The following is a 21,018-nucleotide window of genomic DNA, read 5'->3' on the forward strand; positions in this document are numbered from 1 at the left end:
GTGTAACGGGGCACACCAAGAGACAATACGCGTGACACCTTTCAATCTCGATTACGGCCGGGAAGTGACGACAATCCTGGACGCAATGCTGCCACACGAGTGCGGTGACGACGAGACTGGTGCCTAAGAGTTTACGCAACCCGCAGAGGAAGCCAGGCAGCTTGCGCGTTTACGAATCCAAGAATAACAGGACTGCAATGCCACACACTGCAATCTTCGGCACAGACCCGTCACGTACAGCGTCGGTGACCAGGTGTGGGTCTGGACTCCTATTCGTCGGTGGGGGCTATGTGAGAAGATCTTGCGAATATACTTCGGGTCGTACACAGTTGGACGCCGCATCAGCGATGTGTATTATGACGCTGTGTCCGACAGTCATAACTGCCCCAAGCGCCGGCGGGATCTGCCCGACGTTGTGCACGTGCTTCGTATAAAGCCATACTTTTCCTAATGACCTCAACTTTGCACCATCTGTGTACTGTCTTCGGAGGTCGGTGCATCGGGACGATGCCTCTTTTTTTCAAAGGAGGGGCAAATGCTCCATCCTATATGGTCGCCGCGGGTATATGCCAGGCGATGAAAATGACGCTGAAGTAGCGCGCGTGTAGGAAAACAGAGACGACAACGACGTTGCGTTGAATGCTCTAATCAAGTGTTTTTGTACGTCCTCTACACCGGCTTTCCCGTGCCCTAGTAGGCCGTGACAATATCTCATGAGGAATGAAAAAATAGGTGTGGGTGTGAAGCATGTTCAGGGAGTTGAAGAAGAAGACCAAAGAGAGTCTGCAGTGACGTGGCTGAGGGGAAGAAGAGACTAAAGAAGTAAGAAATTTCGACGTGAAAAGTACTCTGTTTATTTTACGTGGGCTTCTGCAACTCATTGCACATATGTATTGAAGCAGAAAGAAACTATGAGAAGACAAGAGAGGAGTACAGCGAGAAATTTCTTTAAAAGAAGGTGCGAAGCTCTCAACAGGAAGAAGACAATACGTTTTGAAAGATGTCAAGACGGGGAACACGACTTCGGCATTTTGTGGCGATGCGAGCGTCTGCTGAAATAGGCAGGAATGTGGAAGGCTCTATAGTCCTCGGTAGTCTTCTTCGGAACCCGTAGTAAAACGAAAGCTGATAAATGTGTGGTTTGTAATAATTCCATAAATGACTTTCTACAAAAAAAGGACGTCGGTACGATTGTCACGACAGTTTAGAATAACTATTGAAACTTGAAAATTTGGTGCACGAAGTCAGAAAACGTTCTTTATATGTACTGATGGATGCGCAGATAGTCGACTGATATTCTATTTGTATTGCTTATGCCATTCCCCACCTCTGAGGCTGATTCAAGCAATGCAAGACATGCATGTGAACAATTTTGGGGAGGGAAGTGAGGTACGGAAATCCATTTCAAGTCTCCAGACGGAACCGACCACGTGCAAGCCTCCTTCTGCTACACGCTCATTGTTGCCAGAGAAGCTGAACCTGATATCAAAACCTCACTGAGATCGCTTATTTCGACAGCTTTACGATCATAAAAATGAGGGAAGGCAATATTATGGGTCTAACGCGAATATGAGGTGATTGTGGTTTTGATGAATTTAGAGTGAACTCGATTAATTGGCGCGATTAGGAGAATGAGGATAGGTATGACTACAGAGCTCGGCAGTCCTCAATACTGTGTTTTTCCGTGAATATTTTGGTGCCGTCGGCGTAACGAAGAAACGAAGACTTGCGCATTGCTGAGAAAGCGCCATTGATAAAAATTTAGGGCAAGAAGCCGATCCAACATGACACGTTCGTGCACTCCACTTAGTGAAGTACAGAAAAAAATAATATTGATCATTTACGCTCATGATGCAAGACCTATCGAAGAAATAACTGGGTAGTAAAGTTGCAGTAGCTGCTTCAACTTAGTAGTGCGCAAGTTTCTCGATCAGTGGGGGCGATAGATTGCATCAAAGGCTTTGAGTAGGTAGCAATACACAGCATTGGCTTGCCCCGTTTGCTTGATGGGCGTGCAGACTTGAGTCACAAAGCTGACAACGTTAGGGGTCGTTAACTAGCCAGAGAAGAATTTATGCTCATTTGGTGCGAGAACATTTTTTCTTTGAATAGCAATACACTGTGCGTAGCCAATTCAATAGAGAGGAGCAATCGGCTGACAGCTTTCTGCATCTGTTTTGGTGGAAGGTCGACGGATGGCAACATGAGGGTTAATTAATCGACAACTCGAAGCAAACGATGAGTCAATCTGTTCAGTGCAAATCAGTTAATTGGAGGAAGTTACTGGAGAATCATAAGCCTAACTCTTTGATTCCTCCCATACAGATTGAATCACGTGAAGCAAAGGAATTGGCACTATCTGTATAAGTAATTTCGGCCCACATTCACAAAACGCTTTTGCGGAGAAATGTTTTCGTAAGGGCAAATTCCAGCCAATCCCGATGTTGAAGATATTTTAGCCAAGGAGCCGGCTAGAGCCCGAGAGCACTTACGATCGAAAAGCGTTGCGATTTCAGCCCGTGGTTATTCATTTTGTGTCTACCTTTTTTATCCTAGGAAACTTCTGATCTGGCTTATGCGGAAGTGCCGTCGGGCTGTCTCTCTGCGAGAGCTATCCAAGGTAAGGGAACAACGTGGGGGCGCCATGTTTTCAATTTGCTTCCCTCTGTGCGTTATCAACGATCGCTGTAGTATTGTGCGGCTAAATGATATCGCCGGAGCCCAAATTGGTATCATTCACAGCTTCAATGACATTGCACCTCTACATGAGGACGTGTCGTTGCCTTTTAAATAAAATGGTTGACACTTGCAAAGTGGCTCTAAGATGCGTCCACGTTGTGAAGTTCTATATGCACGGCACTGTGACAATCGCTTTCACCGGTCCGGTATGTATTGGTAGGTCTTGCAGTTTTCTTGTATACTCAACGGGGGAACGTCGTCTTCTACATACCAACTTATAGTTTGAGGCATCATTTGCCACTTTGCACTTCAATAAAGCTGAACTAGCTCAATGCCAAAAAGAAACAGCAAAGTATAACTTACGTCGTGGCGTTGTCTTCCACAATCGTGGTCTTGGGCTTAGTAGCTTTCGTTCTTTATATTTGCCCGCGTTCTCAAACACAAGAAGCATATAAACCATGAAAGCAAAAGCAGCGAACGTGTTGCGAATGTAAAAAAGAAATGGCCTCTTCAGATGTCTCCCAGCAGAATGTATTCGAATTTCCGATGAAACTAAGCAATAAATAGCTGATTAAGCGGCAATTGAAATAATTTCATGTTTGTCTATATGCGTCAGTGAAAAAAAAACATATCCATTAAACGTTCTAATCAGCAAGTCGGCGAATAAAACATGGAAACTTGAGAACTGTATCTCAATATTGTTCGCTACCTTCAACTTTTTTCATAATGTTCAGCACTAGGATAAACATAAAAGCACTCGTATATTCTTTGACGCGGCATTTGAACAGTCGCATACAAAAACGGCGATAATAAATCACACGCTTAGTTTCGGTAAATAATTACAGTAGTTCGAGCCCTAAGTTCAAATTTTTTTTAAAACACTTGTGCAATTATTGCGGTATCTGAGTTCTCCGAAATAATTTGTAGTTGTTTTTGCAGCAGCTGTACGTGAGTAGATTAGTGAATAAGCAAGTACCATGATAATATCTTTTCGATTACTATGTTTATAAGAAAAATCAGGCTACGTTCGCAAATTTCTCCGAAAAAGAAAGCTACTTGAAAAGATGCGTCGTGGCTGTCCGTGATTTGCCGAATATCGCGGTGGCACATGTACTTGGCGAGGTTTCTCGGAACGGGCTTTCATCTACGAATGGAAAGAGTTCCGACAGGGTCAAAATAGCCGCTCGGGGAATGTCGAGCTACAATATCCTTTAACCCTTGACGATCGACTGTTGCACGCACGCAACACACGAATTCTTTTTGTTCTTGGTGAGTTTAGACAGAACTTCATTATGGAGTTACTGGATAAATTTCTTTGGTTAACATTGAATATAGGCAGCAAGTGTCATTTGTTGGATTAGAGGAAGACGAAGAAGTAGTTCGGCACGTGACTCGCTTTCTTTTGAAAAGCCCCTTCAGAGGAAACAGACTGGTACAGGATCTCTGACTACCGTGGCAGCACACAGGTAATGTAAGGTGAATGCGATGTGCAGCTTAGTGCATATGAGGGGAGAGTTTTCTGTAGAAGTCTCCAACGAAGCCACTAGTGGCTCAGGGTGAAGCCCACTTCCTGGTATCTGCTTCATGTTGCCGCTCTATTTCTGAGAAAACACACACACACACACACACACACATATATATATATATAATCAACGAGAAGAAAGGGGGTTACCGAGGGGCCCGATTTTTATTAGTCATGCCATAAGAAGCCAACATAAGAAGCCATAAGTGTCAGTGTTTGTTGGCTTCTTATGGCATGACTATATATATATATGCGTGTGTGTGTGCTGTTACTGTGGAAAAGAAGACAAGTTCGTCGATAGTGACGGAGATGAAGTGGCAACAGCCTCTCGGGATTCTCGGCTGTCGTTTATATATGCCTTGTAAATACACCTTGTAAATTGTTTTATACCTTTGACATTTTGGTGGACTTGTGGGGTACGCGTCTTCGCCACGGAGCTCCCCAGCGAACGTCTCACCCAGCCTGGGACCATGCTACCAGTGAAATGCACCGCATCTGCAGCTACAATGCCGACTACGCATACCCAGTACGTTGCTCTGCCTCAGTCGCAAGACACCGGCAAGTTCTCTGGCCTTCATGGTGCTGACGTTGAAGAATAGTTGAAGATGTATGAGCGCGTCAGCAAGGTGTGCAGTTGGGATCCGACCATAATGCTGGCAAATGTCGTGTTATACCTCGACGGAACACCGTGAACGTGGTCTTACATACACGAGGACGAGCTAACCAGCTGGGACTTGTTCAAAGAAAAGCTGTCCGACGTTTTTGGCAATCTGACTGGTCGACAAAAAGCCGCCAATCAACAACTCGCCACGCGTGCCCAAACTGCTACCGAGAAATAAGTTTCCTACATTAAGGATGTCCAAGCCCTCTTTCATAAAATCGACACGTCCACGCCAGAGGCGTACAAGGTTGGGCACATTATCAAAGGCATCTCGGTGTTTAGAAACTTGTTGACTGTCGACGCCATCATGAAGGAATGCCACCGCTTCGAGCAGGCGAACAGTTGCCGTATATAGAACCAGTTTACGCGGCTTCTAAATACTGCAGCGACCTCTTCCTCTACCGACCCCACCGACCAATCTAGCTCTCCACCACCAAGCGAAAACGTGACCTGGAATGTACGCCGCGAACTCGAAGCAGCGTTTCCTGCCCCACCTCAACTGCTGAGACGATATCACTGATACACTCCGCGGTTTGCGAGGCAATCGCTAATATGGGTCTTCCCAGCGCCTGCTCCTTGAGTCGCCCTAACAGCCGCTCTGCTCCTATGCGTCGGTCTTATCGCAGTCCACCTTACAGTGTCCCTTATCCTTACACTACCAGAAATCCATCGGACTGTCGTACACCTGACGACAGTCCGATCTGTTTCTGCTGGCGCCGAATCGGCCACGTTTCCCGTCACTACCAGAGCCGTTGGTCGTTCCCTACTCGAAAGACCTTATGGAATTCAAATTGTCCCTGAAGTTCTTGACCCCGTCGCCTCTACGACGCTCCGACGCCACTACCTCGACTCGCCGCTATGTTCACTCGCCCTCGCCTCAACGTCGCCAGCCACGTCCGCGCCAGCTTCACCGCTCGCCGTCGCCGACCTACCCAGGACCGTCCCAGCAGGAAAACTAAGCACTGCGGCACCTCGATGTGTTGCTGCAATGTCGAATTCGCCGCAAAACCCTCCTTTGGCGCTATGTACGAGAAATAATCTTCTTGACGTCCAAGTGATGGCACACCCGTCACAGGCCTTATAGATACCGGAGCGCACACATCGATTATGACGAACCGCTTACGCCGCCATTAAAAAAAAACTCTTACGTCTGCCGTTACTCGGTTCGTACAAATCAACAACGACAGTACGGTGACCGTGGTCGGCATGTGTACTGCACGCGTCACCATTTCAGGCAGCCATACTATCGTCCTTTTCACTATGTTTGACCAATGCCCCCATGACCTCATCCTAGGCCTAGACTTCCTCTCCGCCCATTCAGCGCTCATCGATTGTTCCTCAAGTACTGTACGTCTTGACCTGCCTCTACTGGACGTTCCTTCAACACCACACGAAATTCGCTTGAGACCGACTGATTTTCTTCACGTTCACCACAGATCTTGACATACATCGACATGTCGCCTCCTGCGCCAGTTGCCGATGGGGATTACATCTCCGCTCCCATAACTGCCATCGTTCTCACCCACAGCGTTACTGTCGCGCATACGATACTGAGGGTCACAGACGATCGCAGGTACCTCCCTGTGGTGAATTTCAGGCTCGATAAGCAAATTCTGCCTAAACATATAACCCTGGCTACCAGCACTGCTTTAGAAATTAGTTGCGTTGAGACTTTTGCCGTCGACGCTTCCTGTGAGCCTTTCCGGTCTGCCAAATGTACTGACAACGACATGAGGAAAGTGATCGCCCCGAGTCTCACTCCTGCGGAGACGGAACAGCTGTGCAGCCTATTACATTCCTACAAGGATATATTCGACCTGAACAACCGTCCCTTAGGCCAGACGTCACTTGTCAGACATCGCATACATACAGGCGATAATCCGCCCATCCATCGGATGCCCTACAGAGTTTCAGCTTCGGAGCGTCACGTCATCAAAACGCAAGTAGACAAGATGCTAGCGAAAGACATCATAGAGCCATCTTCAACTCCCTGGGCGTCCCCTGTCGTGCTGGTAAAAAATAAGAACGGCTCATGGAGATTCTGCGTCGACTACCACCACCTCAACCGCATCACGAAGAAGGACGTCTACCCACTACCTTGTATCGACGACGCCCTCGATAGCCCATATGGTGCACCGTATTTTTCGCCCATCGACATACGGTCTGGGTATTGGCAAATCGGTGTCGATGATCTAGATCCTGAAAACACCGCCTTTAAAACGCCTGATGGTCTTTAGCACTTCAAAGCTATGCCTTTTGGGCTATGCAACGCTCCGGCTACCTTTGAGCGTATGATGGACTCATTACTACACGGATTCAAGTGGTCGACTTTTCTCTGCTACCTAGACGATTTTATTGTGTTCTCAACCTCATTCAGCACACATATTGAGTGCCTTTCAGCTGTACTTGCCGTTTTTCGCAAGGCCGGTCTACAGCTCAACTCAAAGAAATATAACTTCGGCCATCGTGAGAAAACCGTCCTTGGACATGTCGTCAAGGCAACTGGCCTCCGAAGGGACCCAGAGAAAATTCGCTCCGTGAAAGAGTTCCCTGTTCCACGGTCCGCAAAAGATGTCAGAAGCTTCGTGAACCTTTGCACTTACTTCCACCGCTTTGTTAAAAAATTTGCCGCCATAGCACGCCCTCTCACAGATCTGCAGAAAAGAGTGCCGTTTTCATGGCGTTACGGTGATCCTCTCAGTCCACCGCCTTTTCTCGTCTTACCACAATTCTGAGCCCCCCCCCCCTGATTCTAGGACACTTCGCTACTTCAGCCCCTACAGAGCTTCGCACCGATGCCAGTGGCCATGGAATCGGTGCCGTCTGGGCACAAGTTCAACACGGCCATGAACGTCTCATCGCGTACGTCGTTTGTCACCTGCGGTGCGGAACTGCTCTATTACCGAGCGCGAATGTTTGGCCTTTGTGCGGGCAGTGGCGAAATTTCACCCCTATTTATACGGCAGGACTTTTTCTATTGTAACGGACCACCACGCCCTCTGTTCGATTTCGTCCTTAAAAGATCCCACAGGGAGGTTTGGACGATGGGCTTTGCGGCTACCGGAGTTGCGGCTACATAAAGACGCCGACTATTTGTTCCGTTACTCTGTACACACGCCCGCCAACGCCGACATGGACGCTTCCGCAAGTGTTCTTTCCATTTACCAGCTTTTGGACATGGTCAATGAGCAACGCCATGACACTACTTTGAGGACCCTCATTGACCGAATGGCATCTGCTCCTTCTGACCCATCGTTACGGTGGTTCGTTCTCAACGACGGGATATTGTACCGACGCACTTTTCATCCTGACGGTCCTCCCCTTCTCCTTGTCGTTCCTCAACACCTCCGCTCAACCGTGCTTCAGGAGCTTCATGACGCCCCAACTGCCGGACACCTTGGCTTTGCTCGCACTTACGATCGCGTACGCCACCGCTTTTACTGGCCCAGCCTCGCACGCTCCTTACGGCGCTATGTAGCGGCTTGCAAGCCCTGTCAACATCACAAAAAGCCAGCAACGCTTCCTCTCGGGTACTTAAAGCTGGTCGACATTTCACCTGAGCCGTTCTTTCGCGTGGGTTTGGTTCCCCTTGGCCCTTTCCCCGAGCCAAGCTCCGGCAACAGACGAACCGCTGTCGCTACTGATTACGCGACGCGCTATGGCATCACTCGGGCATTTCCCACGAGCTGCGCAACCGACTTCACAGATTTCCTACTCCGGGATATCATTTTAGTTCATGGCGCGCCGCGACAGCTCCTTATTAACCTCGGCCGCACTTTCCTATCCCAAGTCATCGCCAATATCCTACGCTCATGTTCTAGCAAGCACAAACTGGCCACCTCCTATCATCCCCTGACCAACGGTGTTATTGAGCGACTTAATCGGACTATTACTGACATGCTATAGAAATACGCTTCACCCGACCACAAGGACTGGAATGTGGTGCTGCCCTACGTCACTTTCACCTACAATTAATCATGCCACGATACTGCTGGGCATTCCCCCTTTTACTTACTTTTCGGTCGTGACCCTATATTACCATTGGACGCTTCACTCCCCTTGACACAGGATTCGAGGACCAAGTATGCCCGTGATGCCATCGCCCATGCTGACTATGCGCGCCAGCTTGCCCGTACTAGTTTTTTGGCATCCCAGGAATCTCCACGATACGCTTACAATCGCCACCATGGTGACGCACATTTTTTACCAGGCTCTCTCGTGCTGCTTTGGTCCCCTTGCCGCCGAGTGGGGCTCTCCGGGAAACTCCTTCCGTGCTACAAATGCCCTTACCGTGTTCTTCGTCAAATGACCAATGTCTTTTACGAGATAATCACCGAGACCTCCGTCATGCCACCCGGTTCCACATCACCTGACGTCGTGCATGTCTCTCGGCTTAAGCCGCACTATGCCCCTTACCGACAGCCCCGTCTGAAGCAGCAGGACGGTGCTTTTTCTGCCGGGGGTCCTGTTACGATGGAAAAGAGGACAAGGTCGTCGATGGTGAAGACGACGAAGCGGCAACAGCCTCTCGGTATTCTCGGCTGTTGTTTCTATATGCCGAAATAGATCTTGGAAATGGTGTTATACCCGTGACAGTATATATATATATATATATATATATATATATATATATATATATATATATATATATATATATTTGTCAGGAGGACATTTTAACGGGGCGTGGTAACGGGGCGTGGTTGGAACCCACTAGTCCAAGGTCCCACTGGCCTGTTCACCTGCCTGACCTGGCTAATTAATTACTTTTGTCCAGCCAAGTTGAAACGGGCGAGTTCTGCCTTCCACTGCTCCATTGTGCCATTCCTATTTGGTTAATGAGGGCGCTTAGTACAGTCCAGGGTTACATGTATTAAGGTGGGTATGCCGGCGCACCAAGGGCAGTTGGCCCTATAGCGAGTGGGATACATGGCGTTTAGCAATTTTAGCTCGGGGAATACCCCAGTCTGTAATTTGCTCGGCCTCTTCCCCGCTAACTTGTGAGTGAGGCGGCGGGTATTTTCTGCGGACTCCGCGCTGATGAGCAACGATGCCTTTAGCACTTAAATTGATGGGATATTGAGACGGATGGTTGGGGTTAGAAGAGGCTGCCATCGCTCGGTTGGTAGACCCTCGATCAAACGCATCAGCCTGTTCGTTCTCTTCTACCCCCGTTTGTCCCGGGCACCAGAGTAGGTGATGACGGTGGTTGAAAGATTTGGGAAATTCTGGCGAAGCTAGCCAGCAGTGACGTGCCCCTTCAGAAACATGTGGCATGTCTCCCGGGAGTCGGTGGCCACAACCGAGTCCCTTTGCGAACGCTCTGCGTGAGTGGGGGCGATCGCCATTGCTAACATTTCGGCCGAGGTTGGGGATCCCGCCGTGGCCTACGCGGTTATTTGCTGCTGGCACATCGCGTTCACGACTGCCAGAGCCTACCTTTCTGGTAGCGCTGCCCGGTCGCCTCTGCATACGCAGCTGCGTCTGTGTAGTACGTATAGGTTTTATAGGTGTAGTACGTGTGTAGGTTTTTTTATACATTGATTGAACATGTTGTGCGCTTGCTTTACGCCTTTCCTTGTTGTACTCGGTATATGCATGTTCTTGGGAATTGGAGCTACTGTAATTTTGGATCTCTCCGAAGGTGGGGGAGGAAAGACCAGTTCGGTGAGATAAACGGGCTATGCTGAAATATTGAGTCGAGCCAATATTGCCCTGCCAGTTTTTGTGAAGCAGAGGCGTTCCCTCTGTCGCCTCAGAGTGGCCTGCCTGAGTTGCTCGAAAGAATTATGGACTCCGAAAGCTATCAAGCGCTCCGTGGATGTGCATTTAGGCAGGCCCAGAGCAGCCTTGATAGCGTTTCGAATTACCCTGTTGGCCTACCTTTCTTCTTCCCACTTCAGGATTTGATAAGGTAAACCATACGTGATTTGACTAATTACTAAGGCCTGTACGAGTCTCAGAGTACCGTCTTCTCGCCTACCCACCTTTCGATAGGTCACTCGACGTATCATTTGGGCTATGTTGTGGGTAGTAGATTTGGGGGATTTGAGCGTCTGTGCTTTTCTCCCGTCGCTCTGAAGCCACCGGCATGGCGGGCACCTCTCGGACCGTGTGGCCCTCAACACAAAGTTAATCGACCCCCTGGATTTATAGCCTTTCGCGGGTATCCCGATGACGTCGGCTTTTTCGGCCGCACACTTCAGCCGGCTTCCTTGGGAAAGTTCTTCTACCGCTAACACTTGGCTTTGGAGCGTACGTACTTTATCCCCTAGCAAACCTTTGATCGCCCACAGCGTGATGTCGTCTTCGCAGAGCATGTAACCTAGGTCGGGTATCCGATCCAGATCACGTGCGAGGTGACACATCGTCATGTTGAACAGCAGAGGCGATATTATCGCTCCTTGAGGTGTTCCTTTTCTAGGCATTTTAAATGTCCCCGATGTGATTTTGCCTATAATGACACGTGCCTCGTGGTTGAAAAGAAATGCCCTAAAGTAGTTATTGGTACGCTCGCCACAATCCGCCAGTTCGAATTCCTTAATTATTGCGGGGTAAGAGATACTGTCGAAGGCTCCTTTGAGGTCTAGTGCTAGGACTAGTCTCTCGTCGCCGTACGGTATATTAGTTACGATTTCGTCTCTACGTAGGAAAAAGCCATTTTGACACGATAAAGCCGTGCGAAATCCTATCATGGAATCCGGAAACCAGTTCCGCTCTTCCAGGTATCGCTGCAGTCTGCTATTGGCCAAACTCTCATACAGCTTTCCCAGGCAGGACGTGACCGATACCGGCCGGAGTGTATCGATAGAGGGATTCTTTCTTTTTTTTGGGTTTCGGGATCTGGATTATTTTAGTAAATTTCAATTCCTGGTGGAAGTCACCCTTGATTCAGTACTCGCTGTTGAAAATCTTTGTTATTTTTCACTAGGGCCGCCGATTCAATGTTTCAAATCACTGCATTTGTGATCGAGTGTGAGCCCAGTGCCGGGTTTTTAACTGCGGCTTGTGACGCCTCGTACTCTTCCGCGTGCGTTATTTCCCCGTCAAATTTAGGGTTGGCTTCTCCCGCGTATGGTCTCGTCGTGTTGGGCTTTCCCGCGGCGGGTGAGGGGCCTGCGTATTTGTTCTGAAGGGCGCCGAGTAGTTCTTGGTGTATACCCTCGAATTTGTCTGCTATAATTTGAAGCTTCTTGTTATTCACAGTACGTGTACTCATCGGGTCTAGCATGCTCCGTAGTATTAGCCACGTACTGGTCGTTCCCAGAGTCCCTGATAGGGTTACGCATAACGTTGCGCGCTCGTTTTTAGCTAGATCATCGGCATGGCCTTGGGCTTGCTCTGCTAAGAGAGCGATACGTTATCTCAGGTGTTTGTTTACAGGTTGTGTTTCCACCTCTTGGCCAGTTTTCGCCGCTCTTCTCATAAGCTGACCAGCTGAGAGTCTATCACCGGTGCCTCCGCTGTACGCTCAATGGCTTTGGTGGTGTCCGCGGGCACTTGCTGAAGAAATTGAGTCTATTCCCTCATGTTGGTCGGGGTGGCATCCGACTCCTCCAGCGCCCTTTGGAGTTCTCTATAACGAAGCCAGTCGGCTAACTAATTAGTGGTCCCTGTTGTTCGAAGGATGTTGGGAGTGGAAAGCGCTATTCTGACGATGTCGTAGTCGCTTCCCTTGTTTTCGTCGCGGGAAAGCCACTGTGCGTCTCTGACGTCAATTGTAAATGCGTGGTCGAGCGCCGTGTCTCTGTTGATGCTGTTACTCGTGCGCGTCGGTTTGCGCAACTGACTGATTGCCCGTAAGCACAAGGCCGTGGCGGTGCGCTCGAGTAGGAACCCTTTGGGCGATGTTTTCGCGTATCATAATAGTATGTGAGGTGCGTGAATATCACGCGCTATCACCGCCTTATCCCTGCTACAAATTGAATTTTTGCTGCCGGAGAATTTGGGGTAGGTCGTCCCGTTTACTTTTGGGTGGACTGTACACGTTTGTGATTATTGTGTGTGCCTTACTTTGTTTCTTTGGCCTCACACTAATAACTGTGGAATTATCATTTCCCTCAATTTCTGGAAGTGTTAATAATTGAGCGTTTATCGACTATATCACAAGAGTGGCGACCATCGAATTTTTGAGATCGATAAGGGTGTAGTATCTCTGCATTTTGGCCGGCTTGGCTCCGACCTCCTGCAGTCATATCACGTCAGCAGCGATTTCAGAGTTTTCGGTAAACCGTTGGGGAGCTGCCGCTTTCCTGGAGAAGGAGCGGCAGTTCCATTGCCACAACTCCAATTGGTCTGAATTTTGTACTCGCAGTGGCTTCTTAGTGTGATTGGCCAGGGTGCCCACTCTTATTGTATGCCCTTAGCGTTTCCGTGTCCTAGCCGTCGGATTCTGTTAAGCAGTTGCCTATTTTAGATTTTGCCGAACTAGCTCCTATGCAAATCGCGCATTTTTTGGTCCGAACTACCTTCGTGACTGCTTTATGTTGTTCCGCCACCAATGCATTATGTATTTCCATGTCACTGGTGCATAGTTGTTGAAATTCCATTAACTTTTCATTAACTAACGCCATCATTTCATGCATGGATATTTTCATGTTTTCCGTTGTCATTGTTTGGATTGCTGCCTTATTTGCGTGTTATTTGAAATTGGTGTTGTCAGAGATGGCGGAGACCGAGGTTGTATCTGCCGCGGCAGTAGTTTTGGCTATTCCTTTAGATTGACGCGGCGTTTGCCGCTGTTGAATTTTCGTATTTAGTCGCGCCTCTAACTCCGACATTTGTTTCTCTTGATTTTTGTTTGCGTCTTCCTGCTAAGGGCGGTTCTCTTAGTCGTGCGTTTTCCATTCCAATTTCTTTGATGCGTTTATCGATTTCGCCGCTATTCTGTTTTGGAGCAGTGGAAGAAACATGCCTCGCCTAGCTCACCTGCTGTTTTTGAGGCAGTGGTGACTTCGACCGCTGCGAAGCCCTGGAGTTGGAGGGATCCCTCGATGGGGCATTGCTCTTCGCTCTGCTTCCGCATGGCGATTTGGATTTCGATCGGCGTTGGTAGAGGTCCTCCTCCTTCTCCGTTGACGCGAACCAGGGCTCCGTTGTCTTTTTGATGTTCTTCCCTGACCGCTTCCGCGATCGAGACTTGCGAGTCGTCTTTTCGCGTTTGGCGGCAATGAGTTTGTTCGGACTCCTACGTGTCTCGTGCCCAACCACCCCATACACTGCCCACTTCACATTCGTGTCCTTCTTGGGGTGGATTTTGGATCCCCCAGCCCCAGCATATTTTCTTCGAGTTCGGACACACGTCTGAGCGGTGTTCCTCTTGCATGCACTCCAAGCACATCTGCATTGTCGGTCTGCACTCCTTACACCTATCTCCACTCTCATGTAGCACACGCAATAGGGGCACGTGCCGCCCGAGAAGGTGAGGAGAGCGGTGTTTCAGCTTCCTAGCATTCGGGCCCTTTCGATGGTCACTCCTTGAGTCCGGACTCGCAGGTGTTGCTGGAGGTGTGCTGATTCGGAGTGGTCTGGGAATCCGTACACCACCCCTTTGTAGCTATCTTCTGGATCCACTACGTATGCGTTGAAGGGTGTTGTTTTCCTCGCAGCTCCTTGCATGTGATTCCACGAATGACGCCCGCCAACTCCAGTGAAGGTGTGGAGGCGATGATGATATTCGTCCCCTTTCGGATTCGCAGTATGAAATCATCTCCGGTGACTATTTGTTGGTTCGGTCAGTTTCCTGAGAGTATTGTTCAGGTAGCCCGGATAATCGCTTGTAGTATTTCTGTTCTCAGGTGTTGCTTCAGCATGAGTCCCTGGTGGGGTTTCAGTATTATCTTAATGTCATTCTTCGGTAATGGTGGTTGAGGCTTCCCTTCATCGGGCGCATGTTGCGTTCACTGGTGCTCGTCTCAACGTTCTGCCCAACTGCTTTCGTGTCGCCAGCTGTTGGCTGTCCGTTAAGCTTATTCTTGTTGGTGGAATCATTTTTCCTGTCGTTCTGCTTGGAAGCCTGTCGCTATCACGACGATGCAATAATTGCCAGCCGTCGTCGCCTGGTTATGGGCGGCGATCCCTCGCCTTTGGCTAGTCCCCGCTTCATACATTCGTCTTGTGTCCATGTTTTCGTTCATGTTGTTTTCGTATGCGGCGGCATTATTTGAATATCGTTATCCTCTCATGCAGTCATCTCCTACGCTTGGTAGCGGCGATCCGGGTATTAAGAAGTGGCGAGGTGGTCGCTCAAGCGTTAAGCCTATCGAGGGCTAACGCGGCTTCCGCCGTTTAGAATTTGCGAATTGGCGTTGGATGAAGAAAAATTCACTCACGGACTTGATCTTGGTCTTGAAACGCAGCTTTTGTCGAGCGGAATCCGAACGGATACTCGAGGCAGGTAAAGTTGGGAATTTTCGGCTAAAAAGTTTATAGTCGGCGGAGCCCTTGTGAAGAACTTGTTATTCTGAGAACGTCTCCTTAACCCCCTCTATTGCTGAAAATGTTTCCGTTATATAAATATACAAATTCCATTTCGTTGATTATACCTATTCTTAGTGTATCTTGCACATTTAAATAGGAAATGATCGATGTTTGAAATATTTATATCATTCGTCTTTAAATAATTAAATTAATAACTACTTTGTAGCGAATGGTTATTAATATTTTCGAAACCTATTTCTTTTTCTTGTTCTGAAACGTGACCTCTTGCCCGATGATAGCAAAATCGCAGGCGGGAAAATGTACCATGGGTTGACGGACGAAACATGGTTGACGACTGCGAAACGTTAATGTTCAATTTAAGCCTATTCACCAAGCACTATTTCTCAATTTTGACAATTTCAGCTTCCAAATCGCGGCAATCCTCTAAATTCTTAATCTTACAGAACCATTTTAAATTATTTGCAAAGGACAAAACCCTCGAGTTCATAACATGTAGCGGCAAATCATTGATAAGAGCTAGAAACCACAACGGCCCAAGGTCGGAGCCTTGAGACACTCCCGATGATGATACAAATTCGTCGGACAATCCAGTAGTAGAAAATGTGACCACATTTCCACGGCCGATGGGCTCACTTGCAGAACCTGCTAGTCAAGGCTGTGGATGCGCTGCGGTCAGCCTGCTGGCTGCTGGGCGAGCAGATGCACAGAGAGGGCCGGTTGCCAGAGCCTTCGGTTCTCTTCTTCCTCGACATTCTGGAGATCGACTTGCTCCTGCGCACGCGCTCTCCTAAGCTGGTCGCCAAGTAAGTCCTACGGGCTTTTGGCATGCTGTAGGCTTATTATATATCAAGCGCGAACTTGTGGCACACGAAGACAAATGATTTGTTTCAGTCGCACGCCAACAGGACACATGTCTTTTGGGTGTCGGTCTTTCCCGAGGACCGTTGATCAGTATAAGCTACCAGCAGATGCGGTTAGCGCATGACTGTTGACTTAGTTTACGATGCTTTGTGCCAGTGTTCAAATAAATATAGAAATAAATGAAAGTAAGGCCAGAGGCGCAGCGTGTCTACCTGTATTTTTCTGGAGCGTTTGCGCGCTACATAGATCAGATTTCTGTCTGCCTACTGAACCATATTTTAGCATCTGTGGCGTGCGGTATTTATCTCTGAAGCGAGGCACTAGCTTACCATTAAATTAGGACGATAACTTTTAATTCCGAGTTGCGGACAATAATTCTTACCATTGTTATTACCTTGGCAGGACGCATAAAGAATAAAATGACTTAGCAACGTCCATTCGGTTGAAAAGTTAATGCCAGGAGAGTCTTGTGAGTTGCATGTTTGTGTACTTTATACTGTGGACAAATTTATGACGGCTGTACTACTTTATATTTGCACACGCATCTTCGTGGGCGCTAACTTTCTGTTTCCTTGAACACTTGGGCAGCAAGAATTCGTTTTTCTTTCTGCTTGTTTAAGGTTTGCGATATGTTACATTCAATCGTGCATGTCCAGCCCCAACCTATTCAACAACGGCTGCAAAGAGGCCAGTGTGAGTGAAATAAGATGCTGCACCAACTAGCCCAATCGGCCTCGCTGCTGTTCACGTCAGCCATGAACTTTCAGTATCTCAGCACGTCCAGTTAGCGTGAATAGGAAGTTTTGTACATCGAGGTTCATGGCGCTCTGAGCAAAGAATCATAACTTGAAGCAACGTTTTCTACACGCGCCTTCTTTATTCAAGTGTTACAGAACCACAAACTAGCACCATATAGTTCCGCTATTATGCTGTATGCCAAAACGGTAACCTAAGACACGTAGCTGAACTCTACACGCAGTGACTGACATGCCTCAGAGGGCGTGCCGGTCATTAACAGAAACTTGTTTCAATTACTTTGAAGTAGTCGAAGGAATGTGTGCGCGTGTATACAACTGGTCATTGTAAATAAAAGCGCAATAGTCCTTTCTCTTCGAATTTTTTATCAACAATGAGCAGCATGTATGACAGCATTTCAGGCAAACATATGATGCATTTTTTGATGAAGGTCTCTCGCCGATGTTGATAATATTTGTCCCACTTGTTTTATGCACCGGTATTTTTGAAAAAAAAATTGCTGGTTCTCCCGAAATCAGTAGTAGATGTAAGCATAGAAAGACCACCCGCAAGGCAGATTGGTTGGAAATGATACTAGCCACAATATTGTCACGTGGCAGTGACGGTGAAGAAAGCAGCCAAACTGGGAAAGACGAAACTAGCGTTTTATTGGGCGAACTTGTGCCCTCAAAAACAGGCTACACTCAAAGAACGGCGACAGCGGCGAACACAGTCGGCGATCGATGAAAATCTGATCAGCGGGTCAAGCGCGTCGGCTTTTATAGATCAGTCGTTGAATGTTCCAGAGTAATCGCTGGGACCCGCGTGCCTTCCACAATGTTCTACGCCATTCGCGTGGCGCATATACACAATCAGATTACACATGGTTCGGCGACAACAGTCAGCGGACAGAAGCATCGATAACACTCTAGAGACTTCCGATACATGTAGACGCGTCCTGCGCTGAGCGATAACATTTCTTAGATGGTAAAAGTGCTCACCCGTAAAAGATAAACAAGTTCACGTGTCAATATTCATGGCTGTAGTGCATGTTCTACAGGGCACACCCCACTACAACATACCGCACCACAGCGCACCATGACATACTCTGCACTGGTCCAAATGGACGCTCCCCATCTAGAAGAAGAAAATCAGCTGAAGGTGGCACGACAGGCGGCGAAAGACGCCATGGAAACAGAGTGCACTGCCCAGCTGGAAGAAGGCGCCACGCAGCATGGCACCATTTCTCGAGGTGGCGTAAAACCCGCGCCGCGAAACTCACGGACTGCTGGCGTTCACATAAGCACAGGCAACCCTGTCTCAGCGCCTAAAGATGGCAATGAAGTACATCTGCCTTTTAAACGTCGCCATTGGGAATGACAAATAAAACTTCAGCGTACTGCGTACTAACAGTCACAGCTTGAGTGATATCGGGAGCAAATCTTAAGCAGAACTCGGAAGCAATATTTTTTGTAACTTCGACAATAACTGGAGTATATAATGCGGTTCCGTGCAAAGGGTTGGGGCCAGAGGCCGCATTTTCTTAAGTTTATACTGGTGGTCCGGATGAGTTCGTTTTGTTGTCGCAATTTGCCTGGATGTTCTCGTTTTAATGCCTGGATAGCGGCTCTAGTTTTTGGTTCAACGTCACCTGAAGGTCACCCACAACAGGAGCTAAAAGCATTTCATACTTAAAACACGAAATGAGGACAAATATTGATTTCGATTCCGCAGGAAAGGGTGCCATCTACAGGAAGACAACGCGACAAAGTCACTGTGCTTTTAACAGATGCTTTATTCACAGGAAGAACTAATATTCATGAATAACGAAAACGTAATGAAGATTGCCATCGTCACATCTGCGTGTCTTAAGAAATCGAGGATAACGAATGAAAGAAGGACGGGCTACTAACAGTAATGAAGCAAAGTGCAACTTTTCGGGTGGACCAATTTAAAACTATTTGACCGACAAAAGTACAAAAAAGCCTGTTCAGCTAGTTGATTGTGCATGTTAGGGCGAGCACAGCGCTAAAGACGGGAGCAAACGTTAAAGCACATTGAGAAGGACAAGGTGCCACCTACAATGTTGATTTCAATTTGCCTTATACTTTTTCCGTGTCTTCGACGCTCTGCACATCAAAAAGTAAGAAAGGTAATCTTGACTGCTACGAGCTGCTGACAGAGCCGCTAACAACGCGTAACAACGCCGTTTTACTATATGCCGTTGATTGTGCTGTTCTTTTTACAGCGAAACTGTATATGGCTTTGGTTCCCGGTATTTTTCGTCTGGGTCAACAAAAACTGCAATCATCAATGACTCATACCCACGAAATCACTAATACTTTACAATTTAAAGTTCGCCGTTATCATTCGCAGACTTCCGTTGCTTCGGTTACATGTGACGTGCTCCATCTCCGGTATGGACTCACTTTGCTACGGCACTCGCTTGCCAAGGAAACCCCTGAGCACAATGCAGTGACGACGATAGAAGGACGAACGAGGAATGGCGTCATTGGCACGACAGAGGGTGTATGATGACTAAAGCGTGGCGACAATGGCATCGTGGTTCCGAAACGATGCTGATAATGTAACGATGATGGTGTGACGTGACGGCTTGAGGACAATGGAATGAGAACGAGTGCAGGATGACAATGGTATGACGACAACCGTATGATAAAGCTGGAGCGACAACGACGGCATGACAAGGGTGGCATAATCCCGATTCTTTGAGCACAACACGATTACCATATAATGGCGAAGAAGGAACAGCGTCGATAGAATGAAAAAGACGTTAGGAGGATGACGACGATGGTGTTACGTTTCTTAAGTAATAACGATACTAAAACGACAGTGTGACGATGATGACATGAGGACAACGTCATGACAACGGCTTTGTGACTGCAATGGCATGATGACGACGGCATGACAAGAGAGAGAGAAGTCATAAGGGAAAGGCAGGGAGGTTAACCAGGCTGAGGCCGGTAAGCTACCGGAAACTGGGAAAGGGGCAAAGGGTATTTAAATAAAAGAACGAAGAAAGAAGTACGCATTTTGCACTGCTACACACACAAGCGTTCATTATTCAATCAGTCAAAGGAGGTCATACAGGCTGGTGCATATCTAATAGCAGACGCTCGAGGCCATAGACCCAGGACCTCCTCTGAAACGACGGTCATCGAAGTGCCCCAAAGTTGTACGAATGGCGCTCTTCTCATCTTTATATGTAAGGAAGTCACACAGCTGATGCTTGGTAGTTTCTTCGCCATCTACTGCAATTGGGACTGTCCGCCATTCCAATTAGGAATGAGTATTCGTTTGTGAAAGAAACTCCTACTCTCAAGCGACACAGTAGCCTTTCCTCCCGCCGGTTATAACCAGGCAAGAGTTGCAATGTCATATGTGGGTCCGTGGCATATGGGCGCCGGTTGGTGAACTGCACTGTGTTCCATTTCCTTACGCTAATAATGTGGGCAAGAGAACTGAGGTTCCGCGTTGCATGTGTTCTCGACAGTGGTATCGAGGCGCTTTCACATACATCATGTGCATCACGGGCAGCTTTGTCGGCGCTTTCATTGGGAGTAATAATGCAGTGCCCAGGTAGCCACTGGAATAAATTTCGCGGCCTCCGTCCACCGCTTTATGGCAGTGCAACGGTATCTCTGCTAGCAATTGTTCATTTGGGCAGCGGCGCAGAGCTGACAAGGGTGATTGCAGGGCGGCCTTTGAATCACAGAATATAGCTCAGTGATTTGGCGATTGTTGCTGCACATATAGCAGTGCACTACGGAGGGCGGAAAGTTTGGATCCTGTCGATGGTGTGACGTGGCTGATCGTGAACATCTTGCAGATTCACATCGACGGAATCATTACCACTCCAGTAGAGCTGGTCAGAGTCCAAGAACCATCTTTATAAATTACTACTCGAGTGGAATCTGAATCATGCAGTAGATGTAGAGCAGCTTGATTCGGGGCACAATATGGCAAGAAGGACTTATTTGCAACTCCTGGAATGGAAAGCCGCACTTGTGGCTGCCGAATACACCAAAATGGACACGGTGATCTTGCTGCAGGCGCAAAATCGGCTGGAAGAGGGGATCGGTACGAGGCAACAATGCCCGAAAAG

General features: G+C 48.0%; 1 protein-coding gene across 1 annotated transcript in view; it reads left to right on the forward strand.

The window, feature by feature from the left end:
- The window catches only part of LOC142576617 (rifampicin phosphotransferase-like), a 242,139-nt gene that overhangs the window by 181,771 nt on the left and 39,350 nt on the right, over positions 1 to 21,018 (forward strand). The window contains exons 33-34 of the mRNA XM_075686819.1: positions 2,557 to 2,620; positions 15,939 to 16,102. Coding sequence (XP_075542934.1) covers positions 2,557 to 2,620; positions 15,939 to 16,102 — 228 coding nt within the window. The remainder of the gene's footprint in view (positions 1 to 2,556; positions 2,621 to 15,938; positions 16,103 to 21,018) is intronic.

Source organism: Dermacentor variabilis, chromosome 3 (assembly GCF_050947875.1).
Source record: "Dermacentor variabilis isolate Ectoservices chromosome 3, ASM5094787v1, whole genome shotgun sequence".
Taxonomy (NCBI): domain Eukaryota; kingdom Metazoa; phylum Arthropoda; class Arachnida; order Ixodida; family Ixodidae; genus Dermacentor; species Dermacentor variabilis.